Source organism: Simochromis diagramma, unplaced genomic scaffold (genome assembly GCF_900408965.1).
Source record: "Simochromis diagramma unplaced genomic scaffold, fSimDia1.1 OVJJ01000565.1, whole genome shotgun sequence".
Classification (NCBI taxonomy): domain Eukaryota; kingdom Metazoa; phylum Chordata; class Actinopteri; order Cichliformes; family Cichlidae; genus Simochromis; species Simochromis diagramma.
In genome coordinates this window covers 1,978,984-1,997,877 of record NW_024387304.1, presented here as the reverse complement: position 1 = coordinate 1,997,877, position 18,894 = coordinate 1,978,984, and the positions used below count along the sequence as shown (strand labels likewise).

General features: G+C 43.2%; 1 protein-coding gene across 2 annotated transcripts; it reads left to right on the top strand.

Moving 5' to 3' along the window:
* The first annotated feature begins 57 nt into the window (after positions 1-57).
* On the top strand, positions 58-17,178 carry abcc10 (ATP-binding cassette, sub-family C (CFTR/MRP), member 10). Of its 2 annotated transcripts, XM_040004307.1 has the most exons (23): positions 59-365; positions 1,221-1,320; positions 1,501-1,714; positions 2,045-3,416; positions 3,528-3,755; positions 6,191-6,347; positions 6,678-6,823; positions 7,038-7,117; positions 7,415-7,586; positions 7,724-7,822; positions 8,138-8,327; positions 8,524-8,601; positions 8,810-8,998; positions 9,313-9,451; positions 9,841-10,033; positions 10,788-11,131; positions 11,340-11,509; positions 11,601-11,761; positions 12,258-12,511; positions 12,672-12,817; positions 15,543-15,640; positions 16,105-16,217; positions 16,352-17,178. In XM_040004307.1, exons 3-23 carry the CDS (start codon positions 1,539-1,541, stop codon positions 16,485-16,487), a joined length of 4,641 nt encoding a protein of 1,546 aa, XP_039860241.1. In that variant the 5' UTR covers positions 59-365; positions 1,221-1,320; positions 1,501-1,538; the 3' UTR covers positions 16,488-17,178. The 2 variants fall into 2 exon arrangements, with proteins under 2 accessions (XP_039860243.1, XP_039860241.1); XM_040004309.1 differs by lacking the exon at positions 1,221-1,320 and having other exon boundaries at positions 58-365.
* The last annotated feature ends 1,716 nt before the right edge of the window (positions 17,179-18,894 follow it).

Sequence of the window (18,894 nt, the reverse complement as noted above, 5' to 3'; positions counted from 1 at the left end):
TTTGTACTGTTTTTTTTCATCGAGCATTTATTTTGAAAAGCTCTTTGTACTCGTCATCAGAAACCAACAGATCCATTTCCTGTTAGCTAGACGAAAGCCGGTAACATTTAAAGTCCTGTGGTCTAAATGCTCTTAAATTGGTTGTATGTCGACTTGTATTTATAGTTGGTCTAGCTCGCTAAAGTTTCTATTTACATAGTGCATGCGGTAACATCAAAAAACTTAATAGCGTAATATTCCGTTACCTAAGCTAGTTTGCTAGCCTAATTTGTTTACATTAGTGTGAGGGTGTTTCAGTCAGGAAGACCGGATAAATGTGCCTGTCTGTCGTTCCATGTTTCTTTTTGCTTCGTCACTCCTTAAAGGTTAGTGCTGTGAATGTTGGAGCAACAACACCTAAAAAATTGCAACAAATTGTATGTTAACGTTTTTTAATCCAGAGTTGTTAACTTGCCCCTTAAACTTCTTGAAGGGCTCACACACAACAGAGACTGTACTATAACAACAGGTCTTTCACGAAAGGTTTATTTGGTAAATAATCTGGTAAACAAGGAAACACGAATGTTACAGAAAACATTAAAGCCTTACATTTTCTTTGCAGTTAGGTGCATAAATGAACCGCTAATGAGTCTAGATGATTCCGTCACAGGCATAAAATACATAGTTATGGAAAGAGTCTAGCAGCATTTTATATCCTTAATGTAACTGTGTACTTGGATTTGAACATTTCAGAATGAAATATGAAAAGTTCTTGATCAAGCTAAGGATGACCATAGCTTGTATTTCAAAATAACACAAATTTCCATACCTTTTGACCTTTTTGTTTTTTAAACGCTCAGCTACACAACCTTAAAAAACGATGTCCCAGGTGTTCCCCTCCTCTTGTCCATACTCAGCCACTTCACTTACCCTGAAATAGATAAGAGGCTGAAAAAATAGATGGATGCCCCTTTTTTTTCTTGCAATAAAATTAATCATACAGGACTATTGCCTAAACTATAATCCGGTTATTTATTATACTGTTTTTATACTGCCATTTTTCAAACTTTGGCTGGGGAAAATATGTTCACTTTCATTAGGCGTGCACAGATTACAAAATTCAGGGACATCGCTGTGTTTAAAATTTAGCTGATAGCTGCTGTTAGTACATTAGTTTTTGTTTATTTTGTAGTTTTATCACCTTTTCATTACTGAAATTATCTGTACTGTCTTCAACCCAGGGATTTATGAATAAATATGTGAATTATTGAACCTGGATCTCAGAAAAATGGACTGCAGAATTGACGGGACATAACAGATGATAGGTGGCCTCTGCCAATAGTAAAATGTTGTCTTATTTACTGATAGGAAGATGATGATAGTGCCAACAAATTGTTGTATTCTTCTTCTTTTTTAAAAAATAATGTTTTCTAGAATAATAACTACCCTGTGGGTTTTCTTTGAAACACCCTTGTTACCTTTTTTAAAAGTTGATAAATAATATTATTTTTTCCTCTACAGATAATTTTTAGAATGACAGCAGTCAAGTAGGAAGAAGGATGAATGACTTTGGGCCAACAGACCTGATTGCAGGCCTCTGTCATACAGATGAAGAGGATCCTCTTCCTCTGTGGCAGAATGAATGCATCAGCCCCTGTTTTAACCAGCTCATCCTTGGTGTCTTGCCCCATGCTGGGATGGCCATTTTCAGTGCCTGCTACCTCAGCATGTCAAGGTAGGTCATGCATTGATACCAGGTCCTTATCAACAACACTTTTCCAATCTTGCAATTTTATTAGCGGATAATGAAGTTGTAGTTACAAAAAAACATGCATATCATGTCCTTGCAGTGGATTTTCTGATGAAGTATGTTTTACTTTAATGTAACAACAATTCTTTAAAAACAAGCAACCCCCCCATCTTTTTTGGAGTCTTCTCTGTGTTGTCCATTTTTTGGCTAAATTCAAAATGTGCAGCTTAAACATCGAATGGGGCACCCTATAAAACTAATGCCGATGATTCTAAAAATTGTGTCTATATTTTCACATTTTTGTTTGCTTTGCAGATGCAGCCACCTCCAGACGTCTCCCCCGTGTGGCTGGACACTCAGGCTCGTGTCAGCTCTGCTGGCTGCCTTACTCTACACTGCAGATGTCATCCTGGTGAGTGTCCTCCAGCAGGGAGACATGTACCTGGACATCCTAGCTGGCAGCTGTGCAATCCTGGCCTGGCTGGTCCACTTCAGTGTCATAACAGTGCTCCAGAGGACTGTTTTTAAGAGAACCAGAGGACCTACACTGCTGCTTCTCCTGGTGCTTCTGTTACTCCCCAACCTTGTCATCAACTTGATAATTTACTCTAACAACAAGGAATATTTAAACCCAGCTGAACCTCTTAAACTGGCCCGATTTGTTCTTGCCTCAGTACGGACATTTCTTTTTCTCATTTACCTCCTGGCATTTGCTTTCCCCTGCATCAGTGATGCTGGGTACACTTTGTATATTAACGATGTTGATGGCTCTCCGCTCATCCCAGAGAACACCCAGCTGGAGACTGGGGAGATTGTGGCTGAGGATGGGAGTGACTGCCTATCTCGACTCTTCTACTTGTGGCTCACCCCTCTCCTCAGGCGAGGGCAGAGATGGGAACTGGACAGACCAGCCGATGTATATCACCTTCCCCAGAAACTTAGAACTAGTGTGATTTGTCGGTATTTTCACCAGTGCTGGGAAGCCTGCTGGCAAGGATCACCAGTCACTTACCAAGAGGATCAATGGCCCACACCAGTCAGCACAAACCTCCCGAGTGGCAGCTGGAGTTTACACAACCAGGACCAACCACTGGAGCTGGAAGGTGATGTAAGACTGCTGAAGGTGCTACACAAGGCGTTTGGGAAGTGGTATTACATCCTTGGTCTGCTGAAGGTGACAGTCAACATATTGAGCTTTGCAGGTCCACTGCTCCTCAGTAGTCTTGTGAATTTTATGGAGGAAAAAGGTGCCCCAGTCAGCAGGGGTGTCTGGTGTGCCTTGGGGCTCTTTGCTACCACCCTGCTGTGCTCTGTTCTACGAAACATCTTTGTCTTCGAGGTCTCCAAGGTGGCGCTGTCAGCACGAGCTGCTCTTGTGACGGCCATCTACAACAAAGCCCTGAGAGTCAGCAGCTGCAGCTTGGCTGGCTTTACTTTAGGAGAGGTGGTGAACTTAATGAGCACAGACACCGACCGTGTGGTTAACTTCTTCCAAAGCTTCCATGAGCTGTGGAGCCTGCCCTTTCGGTTAGCTGTCACCCTTTACTTGCTATATCTGCAGGTGGGTGTAGCTTTCCTTGGAGGACTGTCCGTAGCTTTGCTGCTGGTGCCATTCAACAAGTTCCTTGCTTCCTGCATCCTTAGCAACAATAAAAAGATGCTCATGTGGAAGGATAACCGTGTTAAGGTATGGCATGTTTAAGCTCTTATTACACTGAGTTGATTTATATACTTTTATGAAGCTACCCAGGGAAAAAAATCTTGTTGAGATTATTTTTAATTTTGAACTTATTTCCAGTTAATGACAGAGATCCTCTTCGGCATTCGCGTCATCAAGTTCTATAGCTGGGAGCCTCATTTCACACAGAAGGTGGCTGACTGTCGCAAAGAGGAGCTGTCCCACCTTAAGGCTGTCAAATACCTGGATGCATTGTGTGTGTATACCTGGGCTGCTCTACCTGTGGTCATCTCCATCCTGACCTTCGTCACGTATGTGCTGCTTGGACACCAGCTGACGGCAGCAAAGGTAAACTGGCTGCTGTGTTGATGCTGAGTGAGCTTTGTAGAGAATTAGGGAATGTAGGGTTACTGTATAAACATATTTAAAAAAAATAACTCTGACAAGAGCAACACCTGAGATGCTGGAGTGGTGGAGGGGTTGAAAAGAGGGCAGCTGCTGAGGCGGGGGGGGGGGGGGCTGGGAGGAGAAGTTGGCCGTCCGATTGGGGTCTGGAGTGTGGGGCCTCCCTGCTGCTGCCGAGCCAGGGCGGTCTGCTTCTCTCCACCGCAGGGAAAAGGGTAACATTACCTGGGTCTTGGTGCAGTTTCCCCCTCCAGGGGCAAGGGTACCTAGACCTGGGGCTTAGAGTACGCTTGGGGAGTGTGATCGTGTGTACAGTGTCTCTTTATGTCTGTCTCCACGTTGGGTGAGTGTTGAGTAAGTGCATATGAGAGCATGAGGGTGGGAATGGATGTTTGTATCTGTGTGTGCCTGTATGTCTGTGTCTATATGTCAGGTCGGGTATCAGACGCCACCTCTCTGGGGACATCTCAGGCCCTCCAAGGTTTGGAGGCCTATCTCCCCCCACCACCACTTCCCCTGCCAGTGGCAGACGCCCTCAGACATCGGTGCATTGGTGGTTCTTTGTGTCTGGGGATGGGCGTCCGGATACCCACCGGCTCACTCCTTGGTGGCTGCTTGTCGTGGCCTGGAGCCTGGGGCTCGCTCGGGCCACTTCGGAGGTGGGGTACCCTCGGCCTCGCGGCCTGGGGCTCGGTCACTCTGGCACAGCTGGCTGCCGGCGGAGCTCACGGGCGCGTCACTGCAACCCCCCCTGGCTTCTGCTCCACGACTACTGAGTGACCCCTCATCTGGGACTCTCCTCAGCTCTTTCTGGGACAGTGGCGCGGCTGCCCCTCTGTTGGTCTTCCTTGGTCTCTTGTGTTCTGGGGGCCTCTGGATGTCTGGAATCTTGATCTCCTCCATACCTGCTTCATGCCCCGGAGGACGGGGCTGTGGCTTCCCACATCCTCTAGCACACAGGTGTTGAACTTCAGGCCTCGAGGGCCAGTGTCCTGCAGGTTTTAGATGTGTTGCTGATCCAACACAGCTGATTTAAATGGCTAAATGACCTCCTCAACATGTCTTGAAGTTCTCTAGAGGCCTGCTAATGAACTAATCATTTGATTCAGGTGTGGTGACCCAGGGTGAAATCTAAAACCTGCAGGACACCGGCCCTCAAGGCCTGGAGTTCGACACCCCTGCTCTAGCAGATCATTACATGAAGGAACCTTTTAAATACAAGCGTGCTCATGCACACAGGTGTACACACGGGTGCTCACACACACAAACTACACCCTTTTTGGCTCCTACCTCAAAGCACACTGTGCGCTGTCGATCTTACGTGCTGCACAATAATGTTTAATATTTAGTATTTACTGTTACATTCCCATAGATCATTGTGATGTTGTTATTATGTTGCTCTTTTTTTTCTTTCTTCTGCTTGTTTTCTCTTTTTTCTTTCTTAACAGGTGATCCAGGTGATTGATATATGTATTTTTTTGTCTGCTTATTTTGTTGTTTTTTTGTTTTTTGCCCTTTATCCCCGTCCCTCTTCTCCGCTGTTTTTCTTTCCCTCTTTCTTTCTCCCCTTTCTTTTCCCCAGTCAAGTCTGTCCCGTATTTAGCAAGTAAAAAAAAAAAAAAAGAAAAGAAAAAAAAAAGAGGGCAGCAGCGGAAATGAAATGTCAGAGGGAGAGATGAGAAGGGAGGGTGTGTTTGATGATGGTACATGCATAAGTACCACAGTTGGAGTTGTCTGCTTGAACCAGCTCACTCCAATGCATCGAAGACCTTCTTCAAACAAAATTTTTCCCCATCTTTTTTCTAATCAGTCATTACAATTGGACAACTTTAGAATAATAATTTGTATTATTTAAGTGCCATAAAAGGTTGAGGTGGATTTGCTGCACAGTGAGCAATAATGTTCAAATGACTAACAACTCATAGCAGTAATAGTTATTTTATTTCAATAGGCACAAGTAAAATCAAGTCAGTTTTATTTGCATATTACACATTGAGCTTCAGGGGATTTATATCCTGCACAGAAAAGTGTTCAGCACGCTTCATGATCAGGATCAGGATTGGATTTGGACCATCAGAAAAATTCCCCAAAATGACAGTCAAGGACAATGGTGAAAAAAAAATTGCCACTGAGATAAATATATTAATTTATTAAATAATTCTCAGAATAGAAAAAAATGTTTTGTACCTTTTTTGTACCTATATTTCTGTATTCCTAGTAAAAAAGGATATCAGTGGCTTTGAACTTAGAAATTCTTTAAGCTAGTTTTATGCTCTCATGTGAATGATTGTATAAATGCATATATAACAATGGACTATATAACTTGTGATAAGTTTTTAAGAGTGCATTCTTCTAAATGTGATTCTCATCCCATGCAGGTGTTTACCACACTTGCCCTTGTAGGAATGTTGATCATCCCACTCAATGCTTTCCCCTGGGTGCTCAATGGAGTCCTGGAAGCCAAAGTGTCTCTGGAACGAATCCAGCGCTTCTTTAAACTAACCAACCAGAACCTGCAGGCATACTATGCCCTGGGTAGGGTACTGCTTGATTTGCTACTTTGTTTGTGTGGAGGTGTATTTGATTTTGATGTGAAACAGGTCCTTGTGCTTTTTTGTTCATTCAAGGAAAAAGCAGTTTTTATGAATGTTTAGAACAGCTTCTGCTCATTAAAGATGAGGTTATTTTCTGCTTTAATCAAGTATTTGTTCGAGTGATTGCATCAAATGCTATTTTTTCAAAGAGTAAAGTTCACAGAAACTAAATAAAATGTTTTACCCAACTGTACATAGTTCATCAGCCAAACTTGCTTTTTTAAATCTATGTAATGTTTCTCTTGTGCTGAAATACCACATCTGTGCCCAGTGTCTCCAGAAGACAGCCAGACATCTGTCCTTTTGAGCCAGGGATCATTTTCATGGCAGGAACCCAGCAGTCCAAACGAAGAGGAAGAGTCTGGAGGAGCTAAAGGAAGCCTGCAGCTGCACAGTCTCAATTTAAACATAACCAAGGTACAAGCAACTATTGGGACTGTGCTTTAAAACAATTCCAATAGTTGGAAATTCATCGTCTCCTGTCAGTGATATAAGCGCAGTATTCAACACCCTAAAATTGTATATGAATATTTAAATTGCAAAAACGCATTGACACCAGAATGTTTTAACAGTAGGTGTTTGGAGCTGACTTAGTACAGACATGACATCTGCTATCTTCTGTCTGGCTCAGGGCTCTCTGGTTGTCGTGGTTGGGAAGGTCGGCTGTGGAAAGAGCTCCTTATTGGCTGCTCTGACTGGAGAGCTTAATAGGTACACAGCTTATGAAACTTTTATTGAAAATATTATCACTTATGACTTAATTTACATATGAAGAATGTTGTCGAGTCATCAATATTCCCTTTCCCAATATGAAAAGGTTTGCTTAGGTGATTAATAGGCAGTCAGGGGCTTTATGCTGCTCTAGATGATATTTTTCATCTTAGTTGGAACCAAAAAAGTCAATAAAATCAATAGTGAATCTGGTTTTAGTGTTTTTAAGTGCACTGACACAACCTGGGATTAATAATGTGTGACCAAGGTCTATCCATCTTCCACTTGTCTCTGCAGGCTGACTGGAGTGCTCTATGTTGCAGACAGGGAGGTTGGCTTTGGTTTGGCCTCACAGGAACCGTGGATCCAGCATGCATCAGTACGAGACAACATCTTGTTTGGCAGAGACTACGATGCTGCCTTCTACCAGGCTGTGATCAAGGCCTGCGCCCTCTCAGATGACCTCAATGTACGATTGTGACAATGTTATTGTTTACGTTTCTTCACACTGATTTCACTGTGCTTTGCATGGAGTTTCTGGGATTGTTTAAAATGTTAAATAAATTGGTTTTCAGGGCTTTGGTTGCTCTGTTTCTGCATCTGCAGGTTTTGCCAAATGGTGACAAGACTGAAGTGGGTGAGAACGGAGTGACTCTGAGTGGAGGACAGAAGGCCCGGCTGGCACTTGCTAGAGCTGTTTACATGGTGAGTCTTCAGCACAATCCAGCCATCTGCTTCACACTCTAAGAGGCACAGAGGAGGTTTTACAAAATAAATGAGTTAGGCTGCAGTAAACAAGGATAAATGATATTAGAATTATATTTTTCCTTCTGTTGCACAGATTGATAAAAACTGAAAGCTATCAGGTAAACGTTTAGAGCTTTTAATTTTGTTTGAGGGAACTGCATGTTAACAGTTTCTTGTAACAAATAGTTTCAAAGCCATAAAAAGCTGTTTATATGTAATATGCTTGTGTAATGTGATGTTGCCTCCCCTTCCTTTTTTCTGCTTCTCCTGCAGGACAAAGATATCTACCTCCTCGATGATCCACTGGCAGCAGTGGATGTAGATGTGGCTGAACACCTTATGAAGAAATGTATCATGGAGCTCCTCAGAGGGAAGACCAGAATCCTTTGCACACACCGCATAGAGTTTGTGGACAAAGCTGATGTGGTTGTCCTCATGGACAATGGAGCAATCATCAAAACAGGTAGAAACTGAAGTCTGCTTTAAATCTTGGTGACATTTGTATAAATGTAACTTCTAAATGATTTAAAGTCCTTTTAGACACAAATGTCACAGATCAGCAGCTTAGGTTATTTTGAAGTTTCCATCAAAATGGATGGGGAGAAAGTCATAACTCACAATTGTATTGATCAGTGGGTCATAGAAACTGTGTTAAACAGGGACACCAGCAGAAGTCCTTCCTTTGGTGGACGCAGTCCAGAAAAAGCAGAAGAACAACCGCAACACAAAAGAGAAAGGTGTGTTCACCTCACATTATGACAAACAAAAACTCAGGTGTTAAAACAGTGGCGCATGTATAATCTCTTACAAGTCCAGAGTTCCCATTGTTGTCATCTTCTTCTTCAATAGTAATATCTCAACAAAATCTCAACAAATCCAAAATTCAGCTCTTCTTTCTGGGACTCTTATAATCCTTTTGGTTTGGCCCCTGTTGCTTGTGAGCAGATGGCGTGGAGCAGGTTGAAGGGGAAATGAGTTCATTGCCTGAGCTACATGTGGATAATGATCCTGACCTCTCGGGGGCAGAGCAGAAACAGGTGGGCAGGCTGGCATGGAGAGTTTACCAGACCTACTGGGCCGCTGTGGGTGGAGTACTGGCCTCCTGCGTCTTAGTCTCTCTGCTCCTCATGCAAGGTTTGGAATGCTTTTTATGATCTTTGTACACTGGGGACGCTTAGCAATTTTTTCAGAAACATCACCTCCAAGATTTTCTCTCTGTGGTCAACATTTTTTCATCTTTTAAAGATGAGAATTATTTTTTAATTTTACTGCCAAAATTACAAAATAAGTCCAGGCGACCTGTATGATACTTGGGCGATATAGGATTATTGTTTAAAGCAGGCTTCAGGGTATTTTGTCCCCAAAAGAAAAAATAATTACTGTCTTCTGGCTTTAAATTCATTTCTAATTTAATAAAAACTTTGTGTGTGTGTTTGTGTGTAAATCAGCATCTAAAAATGTGTCTGACTGGTGGCTGTCCTACTGGATCTCTGAGCTAAAACACAATGGTTCCACCGGGAATAATGATTCTTCGTTACCTGCCTTCAGCTCACCTCATCTGCTGCTTTTCTCACCTGGAAGGCTCATGTGAGTTGACCAATTGACAACATTTTGAAAAAGATTCTGTGAATGGTAACACAACCAAGATGCCTTGCTATCATTGTTCCAGAATAAACTTTAAAACACAAAATTTGTAACCAATTTTAAAAGAGCACATGCTATAATAATAACATGCAGTTCAGCCGTGAGATAATGATGATTTCTTTTAAAATTTCATTTATATATTATTTTTAAAAGGTACAGATGTAAAGACTTTGCCATTACATTTTCTATTATTATGTTAAACACAAAGTTTATCATTCATTTTGAATAATGAAAATAAAAACTGCTTTTAGTACTGTGATTTAAACTTTGACTTCTTCCTGTCTTACTTCAGTCTTTTGACTAAAATCAGATATTCACCTCTACCCATCCAGATCTTCAGTGCCCTCTGACTACACGTTCCTCTCGAACGACATCGATGCAGATGTTAAGTTTTACCTGACGGTCTACGGCTCCATTGCTGTGGCCAACACCGTGTTCACCGCGCTCCGTGCCTTCCTCTTTGCCTATGGAGTAATGTGTGCCGCTTCTGCCATCCACAACAGACTTCTGAATCAAGTCTTTAAGGTATGTCAGCAGTCAGCATAGCAGATTGAGTGCTTTTCATGTCTGGCAAAAATAGCTGAAGGTTGGAGAAACAGGGTGGTGACTGAAGGGTTAGCAGTGTGAGACATCAGACGAGCTCAGTAGATGTTCATTAACAGGAAGAGGTATGCTCACACTGCCTATGTTATCTACTTAATGCCAATCCTTCTGATGTGCTAGGTAGTTTTAAATACATATATAATAAGGATTTTATTTTATTTATTTTTACTGTCTCCAAACCATACATCATAGCAGGTCTCACTATAATCTTGTAAACCTTCCCTTTCACTTTTCCTGCTATTCTTCTGTCACACATCACCCTGCGTGCTCGTCTTCACCCACTCCACCCTGCCTGCGCTGTCCTCTTCACCTCTCTTGAACACTCTCTGATGCTTGACCTTAGATATTCAAACTCATCTCCCCTCACTGTCTCTTCCTCTCGCATGTTCACGTTTCCACCTGTCTTCCTCTCATTCACACACATACTTCTTTCTTCTGCTGACTTTTATTTCTCTTTTCTCCAGTGTGTACCTCCACCTCTCCAGACTGTCTTCTACCTGTTCCCTTCTCTTACTACAGATCACAATTGCATCTGCAATTGTTATAGTTCACAAGATTCTTTAAAGAAAAATGCAAATGCATAATGAGAGAGGAAAACACTTTAAGTGTGAGTGACATGAGTAATTCCCACTTAGCAAAAAATATTAAAAAATGTCTTGTTTGCGTGTCCATCCAGACCACTATGGCGTTCTTCGATACCACTCCTTTGGGCCGAATTCTCAACCGTTTTTCCTCAGACTTGTACAGCGTGGACGACAGCCTGCCGTTTGTCTTGAACATCTTACTGGCCAACATTTTTGGCTTGCTCGGCATGCTGGTGGTGATAAGTTACGGCCTGCCCTGGGTCCTGGTGGCCCTGCTTCCCCTGGGTCTGCTGTACTACCGCACACAGCACTTCTATAGACACACATCTCGAGAGCTGAAGCGCCTCTGCAGCCTCACTCTGTCACCAATCTACTCGCATTTTTCAGAGACACTGACTGGACTGGGAACGATCCGGGCCAGTGGCAACTCTGCCAGGTGAGTGACACGGAAACAGAGTTTTCAGTGATTAGATAAATGTATGTGAAAATAAGTAATAGTTGTTAACTTTATCTTGCACAGGACATAAAATTAATTTAAATTCTCTTGAACATAGGTGACAGGAAGTGTTAATATTAATAAAATATATTAGGTATAGGGACTAAAGAAACAGCTAAACCGCAGGGACATTTTTCTGCTGTTTCAGGTTTGAGGAGGAGAACGCCAGGCGTTTGGAGCAGAACCAACGCTGTTTGTTTCTTAGCTACGCTGCAGGGCAGTGGCTGGACATCCGTCTGCAGCTGATTGGTATCGCTGTGGTGACAGGCCTTGGGGTGATAGCTGTTGTTCAGCACCAGCTTAATTCTGTTGATCCAGGTAAGACAGCAGAAGAATTTGCAGGCTGTGCGTGTTTAATGACCGTAGGAGCCATTGAGTAAGACTGTGTGTGTGCCGGTTTTCCTATCAGGTCTGGTGGGTCTGTCCCTGTCCTACGCTTTGTCTATCACACAGCTGCTATCTGGCCTCATATTCAGCTTCACGCAGACTGAAATGCAGCTGGTGAGCGTGGAACGAACAGAGGAATATTCCACTGGACTGCCCATTGAACCACAGCATCAGAATACAGAGGTCGGGTGCACTGGATATTGATATTAACATAACAACAGTGGGTTACACTAAAGCTTTATCAGAGCTCCTGGCTTTACCTCACAGCTGTCTTCACAGAATGTATCTTACTTTTTAGTCCAAACCTGAAAGTCAGAGGAAAAGATCACAAGACACAATTTACATATATATTAATATATATATTAATAACATATGTAAACATTTGTACACCTATTTACATATTTAAATAAAGATGGACGTGGCATCTTTTTTTTGTCAATTGAAACAAAAGCCAACACAAAGTACTTTAACATGTATATTTTTCTGTTGCCCAGCAGAGGGCAGTCTCTCTGCTTTAAAAAAATATGGGTTGTTGTAAAGAAATCTATGGAAAACGGCCCTTCTTTTTTTATGATACCATAAATCAAGTGTCGTTTCTAACGTGTTTATGGACTCAGTCACACGTTTTAAATTTCTTGGAGTACTATTTGCATTTTACCCTCTCTGTTTCTGACCTCAGCTGTCCCCCTCATGGCCTGAGCATGGTTGTTTGGAGTTTCGGAATGTAGCTTTGACCTACAGGGATGGTCTTCCTAATGCCCTGGATGGAGTGAGCCTCATGGTGCGACCTGGAGAGAAAATAGGCATTGTGGGACGTACAGGATCTGGCAAGTCCACGATATTCTTGGCCCTGTTTCGGATGGTGGAGCTCAGCCAGGGTCAGATTCTCCTGGATCAGCTGGATATCACCACTGTGGGCCTAGTTCAACTCAGGTACATTTGAATTGAGTTGTTTATTGGTATTGGATAAGAGTTACATGAAAACTGAGCTCTAACACATTTTAGAAGATAAATTACTAACATAATGTACTTTATAATATAATAAAATCAGTGGGAGACAAGTTGACTTATGTGCTGTTGTTGCCCTCTGCAGGTCCAGGTTGGCCATTATTCCTCAGGACCCCTTCCTTTTCAGTGGCACAGTCAGAGAGAATCTGGACCCCTGTGGGCGACACTTGGAGCCGGAGCTGCTGGATGTCCTGGAGCAGTGCCACCTCAGCACTGTGGTCAGCAGAATGGGTGAGAGTTATTTACAAAAGTGTGTTTGACCCAGTGATTTAACAAAGAGCAGAAGGGGGGCTGGGGGGCTCTTCAACTGGTGGGGGAGATTGTCACATCTTGCAGGAGCTTTCCTCTCTTCAGGAACTCTCTCTGCAGGAGGGGGAGATACAGGAGAGGTGGAGGAAGATCTCAGCCTGGGCGTCTATTGTCTTATGTAGTCTGGAAGATGAGTGGATGATGGGGTGGGTGCAGTTTTCTCTGCGGTGGGGTTGGGTGGACTGTCCCGGGCTCGGTGGGGCTGGGAGGCGCTGCTGCACTGGGCCCCGGTCTGGATGGGCCTGGGCCCCCTTTCCCTGGCGGGTCGCGGAGTATGGGGGTGCCTACTGGGGTCAGCGGGGGAGCTGGCCCCAGGGAGGGGTCACTTGCCCCTCCCTTCCTTCCCTCCCCATCTCCAGCTGCCTCCCTCTTCCCGCTCCATCACAACCACCCACACATGCAGGGCCTTGGAGTAGGGGTATGTCACCAGGGTGCAGAGGAGGCTACCCCCCCCCCTGTCCCCTTCTGGCTGCCTCTGCCTCAATTTTATCCCACAACTTAGACATTCACATTACTCACACTCTCATTACACATACATATAGGATCTTGGGGGTGGGCACGATACACGGAGTCAGAATTACCATCAGAATCAGAATCAGAATCAGAAAGGGGTTTATTGCCAAATGTTGAGCAGGTTTACAACATTAGGAAATTGCTGCGGTGCTTCAGTGCAAACATGGTGTCATAAATAACACTTAAATAGACATGGAAAAAATAAAAGTAGGGATAAGAATTAAAAGTGCTACGTGGAAAGATATGTGCATGAGATATACATGAGATATATACATGAGAGTAAGAATTAAGAGTGCATCAGGGTGTACACCTCACCCCTGGCGTCGTTGCCCACCTCTCAATTTTAAATACACGTAGACATTGAGGGCTATCAGGAGGGACTATGCGCTTACCTGTTGCTCTCTGGCAGGTAGCTCCATGCCCTCCTTGGTTTTAAATGCACCTTAGAACACACATGCATCAACACTACAATGAGCGGGTGGAGGGAGGTTTGGAGTCTTCTCTCACCCCCATTCTCTGCGGCCTGCTGGAGCGGGGGGGGCTAGGAGGAGGAGTTGGCCGTCCGACTGCGGTCTGGAGTGTGGGGCCTCCCTGCTGCTGCGGAGTCGGGGCGGTCTGCCTCTCCCCACCGCAGGGAAAAGGGTAACACCACCTGGGTCTGGGTGCAGTTCCCCCCTCCAGGGGCAAGGGTACCTAGACCCGGTTCGTAGAGTACGCTTGGGGAGTGTGATCGTGTGTACAGCGTCTCTTTATGTCTGTCTCCACGTTGGGTGAGTGTGGAGTAAGTGCATATGAGAGCATGAGGGTGGGAATGGATGTTTGTATATGTGTGTGCCTGTATGTCTGTGTCTATATGTCAGGTCGGGTATCAGACGCCACCTCTCTGGGGACATCTCAGGCCCTCCAAGGTTTGGAGGCCTATCTCCCCCCACCACCACTTCCCCTGCCAGTGGCAGACGCCCTCAGACATCGGTGCGTTGGTGGTTCTTTGTGTCTGGGGATGGGCGTCCAGGTACACACAGGCTCACTCCTTGGCGGCCGCTTATCGGGGCCTGGAGCCTGGGGCTCGCTCGGGCCACTTCGGAGGTGGGGTGCACTCGGCCTCTCGGCCTGGGGCTCGGTCACTCAGGCACAGCTTGCTGCCGGCAGAGCTCACGGGCGCGTCACTGCAACCCCCCCTGGCTTCTGCTCCGCAGCTGCTGAGTGAGCCCTCATCTGGGACTCTCCTCAGCTCTTTCTGGGACAGTGGTGCGGCTGCCCCTCTGTTGGTCTTCCTTGGTCTCTTGTGCTCTGAGGGCCTCTGGATGTCTGGAATCTTGATCTCCTCCATACCTGCTTCATGCCCTGGAGGACGGGGCAGTGGCCCCCCCACACCCTCTAGCAGATCATTACATGAAGGAACCTTTTGAATACAAGTGCTCATGCTCACAGGTGTACACACGGGTGATCACACCCACAAACTACACCCTTTTTGGCTCCTACCTCAAAGCACACTGTGTTCTGTTGATCTTATGTGCTGCACAATAATGTTTAATATTTAGTATTTACTGTCATATTTCCATAGATCATTGTGATGCTTTCTTTGCCTTTAGACAATAATTCTGATGCAAAAGAGCCAAACGGGACAGGCAACAAAAAAAAAAAAAACAGAGAGCAGAAGAATTGCAGTGTTTTGTCTTTTTTGTTACAAAGGTGTGTCTGCTTGGCACCTTTGACGCCACCCTTTTCTATTCCTGTCTGCTCACATGACTGTCTGCTTCAGTTACAAAACGGTTCTTACCTACTTGCACTGGGAAAATGGTTCTTGAGTCAACACGCTGGATGATCGAAAGTATTTTTTTGTACCACAGAATAAATCTAAGGACCTGACCAACGGCTGGCAAACATACTTTGATAACTGATGACTGTGTTTCAGAACCTAACATCATTATCTTTGAGTTCTCTTTCCTCCTCTGTTATCTTTGTATTAATCCTGTTTACTTTATGGGCCATTTATCATAAAAGCCTAAAATAAAGCTTCAAATTTGCATGAAATGGAGCTGCTACTACATGAAGATCATCTACATGAAGATGTAGATGATGACAGATTCATGCTGCCTCTCATGCCTTTTGTGTGTGTTTTCGTGAATGTCAGGTGGTCTGGATGCTGAGGTGGGAGAAAGAGGAAGATTCTTCTCTGCAGGACAGAAGCAGCTGCTGTGTTTGGCCAGAGCTCTGTTGACGCAAGCCAAGGTGAGTTTTGCAGCTTTACCATTACACTGTACCGACGACACACGTCGTCTCCGACCACTGTCAGAGACAGTAAATTTCCTCTCGAGTGACTGACACTGATGGTGAGAGGGTGCAACAGAATTACAATAAAGGGTGAAAAATAGTCTGTGGCTTTCTCTGTGACATCAGTGACAGTATGAGGCTGTAAACAAAGAACAAACTGTACAGGTTTGATTAGCTCTAATTATGTGACACACCTTCGCCTGTTCACAAGGAAGTAGGTTGTAAGAGACTGCGTACAGGAGAAGGTATTTGCAAAAGCTTTGTGAATGTTATGCTTCTACATTACTGCAAAGAAGACCGACTAACTTTGTATTTCCAGACATTTATTTATTTATATTTACTGAGAACAAAATATTTTAGCGTGATTGCTCAAACAAATAAAGCAAAACATTTTTCCAATCAATGTTTTTGTTGTCATTTAGGTCCTGTGTATTGATGAAGCCACTGCCAGCGTGGATCATAAGACAGACAAACTCCTGCAGCAGACCATTAGAGAGAAGTTTCAGGACAAGACTGTGCTCACTATTGCCCACAGGTGACTGCATGTGTTCATGTCCTGCACTAAAGCACATTTCAGAATGTTATTTTACAACTGTAGTCTAAAACTTCCTGCTTTTTATTTTCTGAATGAAACACCTTTTTGTGTTTTGTGTGCCTGTCTCACATTAGGATCAACACCATCATGGACTGTGACCGTGTGCTAGTGATGCATGCTGGGAAGGTGGTGGAGTTTGACAGTCCCGTGTCTCTCTGCCAAGGTGATAACTCCATCTTTCACAGACTGGCGGGTGATCAGGGACAGTGAGATGATCAGACACATTTACAGACAACTTGCTGCTTTGAGTTGATGCAGAGAAGAGTTGCAGACTTTGAGCAAAAACTCATTAGGAACGGACAGCTTGGACTCAAAAGCGAGGCTGTTTGGAAATGTGATTATTCTAATGCATAAACAGCATTCATTGAATTTATGCCATATTCTTGAATCAAGACAACTACACAGCCCTCCCCCAACTCTTCCAGTGGTCACCAAGGAGTTCACTGGCCACTTGAGAAACATAATGTCTCTAGCATGTTCTGGGTCTGCCCTTAAGTCTCCTCAATCAGGAAGTACCCAAGACCACCTCAACTGGCTCCTTTAGATGTGCTGAAGTAGCAGCTCCACTCCAATCCATCCTCACTTTATCAGCTCAGCTCAGATATCCTTCTGCTGCTTGTATCTGCCATCTTTTTCAGACCACATCACCGGAGACAATTCATTAATCCGTCTGTAAATCTTCTGCTCCTTTGTTCATTCACTTAACATCAAGACTTTGATTCTTTAAACTCTGTACTTGGGGCATCAGCTCATTCAGAACCCAGAGGTGGCACTCCATCCTTTTTATAGCTGAGAACCATCGTTTCAAGTCTCGGATGTCCAACTTCGGTTTCAAAGTCAGCAGTCACGAAAATTAAAAAAACAAACAGTAACTTAAAATAAGGGGAATTAGTCAAATCCATTTGGTATAATAGCTGCTACTTTTTACACTTTGTTATTGTTATATTTGAATCCTAATTTAGACAGACAGCCAGAAATGTTCGTCACCATATGTAAATGACTCGTGTAAACTTGTCAGGAGTAATTTTGTGTTTAATCAGAACAACTGCCTGTGTTTGATGAAATAAGACATCATGTCTGCTTGCACTTATGTGAATTATGAACATAAATACCTGGCCCTAGATCTGGTCTTACCACAAGCCACTAAACATTGATGTGTTATAACAAAACACCACTCTGTAGAGCAGCGGTCCCCAACCCCCGGGCCTCGGACCGATACCGGGCCGCGAGAGTTGAGGCTCAGGTGTGAAATGTATGGTTTTCAGGTTTTTATCGGTTTTCAGCGTTATTTTGTTATTGTTTTTATCGTTAACTCTGTTTTCCTGGGTCTTTTCACGTGTGTTATGAATAAATCTTTTTTTCGGTACCGGTACTAGTTTTATTTTGTTGTATTTATCCGCGACACCTTAAAGGCCGGTCCGTGAAAATATTGTCGGGCATAAACCGGTCCGTGGCGCAAAAAAGGTTGGGGACCGCTGCTGTAGAAGAAATGTTGCAGTGGGATTACAGTAGCAATCTGAGTAGAAAAAAATGTCTAAATATATGAAATTATGACTTTATAATCTTGTTTTGGATTCATTTGAAGCAAATGATATGTGGAGCATTTTATGAATCATCTTTGAATGTATAAAGTGAGTTCAGTCAGTCTTTGAGTGCTTTAGATAAAAAGAGAGACCTGAAAATAAGAAACATTCACAGTTCAACAATACAGAAATGTCTTATTTTTAGAATTTTATTTAAAAAAACATTTTATTGAAATTTTTTTTTAAAATGCTGCAAGACCTGTAAGGGCTATGAGGAATTTTATTTGAATAGTACCTGATTCTGTATCTGCCAAGTTCAACATGAATATGGAAGGTAAATTGCTTCATATTTTGTAGATTTAAATGAGAGTAGATGTATCAAAGTTTTGGGAATCCTCATCTGTGGAACTTACATGAAGTTGCTGCTTCTTCCTCTTGTCTGCAAGGAAACACATCCAAACTTTTTACTTTCTTTCAAAGATGATGATTATAAATGAATGTGACTGTGTTCTTATGGAAATACTATTTCATAGAATTACACATTTTTCTAGTACCATTTACAATAATAGCAGGAACAGTAATCATAGCAGTTGTCATAATTTGTGTTTTCTTAATTCTTATAGTGTGGAAAATACAGGTCACTTGAATGAGGTCAACATTGTATGAGACTTAATATAAAGTATATAAGTCTCATGAGATATATGTAAAACATTTATTGTAAGTTTTCTTCTGCACAGGGCTGTTGGTGGTTTATTAGATCTTAGAACTACACTGAAGAGAAAAGCTCTGCCACAAAACAGTTGGTTTTAATTTATCCAACTCCTGTTTGTTCTGTTTTATCATTATATCCTGTTTTCTTTTTTTTACTCTTTTAATGTTAACCATCTGTACAAAGAAAACACAAAATCCAGTTTCTCAGTGTTTTTTTTTTTTTTATTATTATGAAGAAGCATGCAGGCTTTTTATGACCAGACGGAGTCTTTTACTTCACTTCTCTGTCAATGATTTACTGTCATTCAACAGACTAACAAAAATGATTCAGGCTTGCTGCAGGCAAAGAACTCAGCCTGGGGTGTGTTTGCCTCTCTTTATAT

Excerpts from the sequence above, each read along its gene's own strand:
- abcc10 (XM_040004309.1), top strand. The coding sequence starts at position 1,539 with ATGAATGACTTTGGGCCAACAGACCTGATTGCAGGCCTCTGTCATACA. Across the intron at positions 15,641-16,104 it reads CTCTGTTGACGCAAGCCAAG|GTCCTGTGTATTGATGAAGC; the intron begins GTGAGTTTTGCA and ends GTTGTCATTTAG. Across the intron at positions 16,218-16,351 it reads GTGCTCACTATTGCCCACAG|GATCAACACCATCATGGACT; the intron begins GTGACTGCATGT and ends GTCTCACATTAG.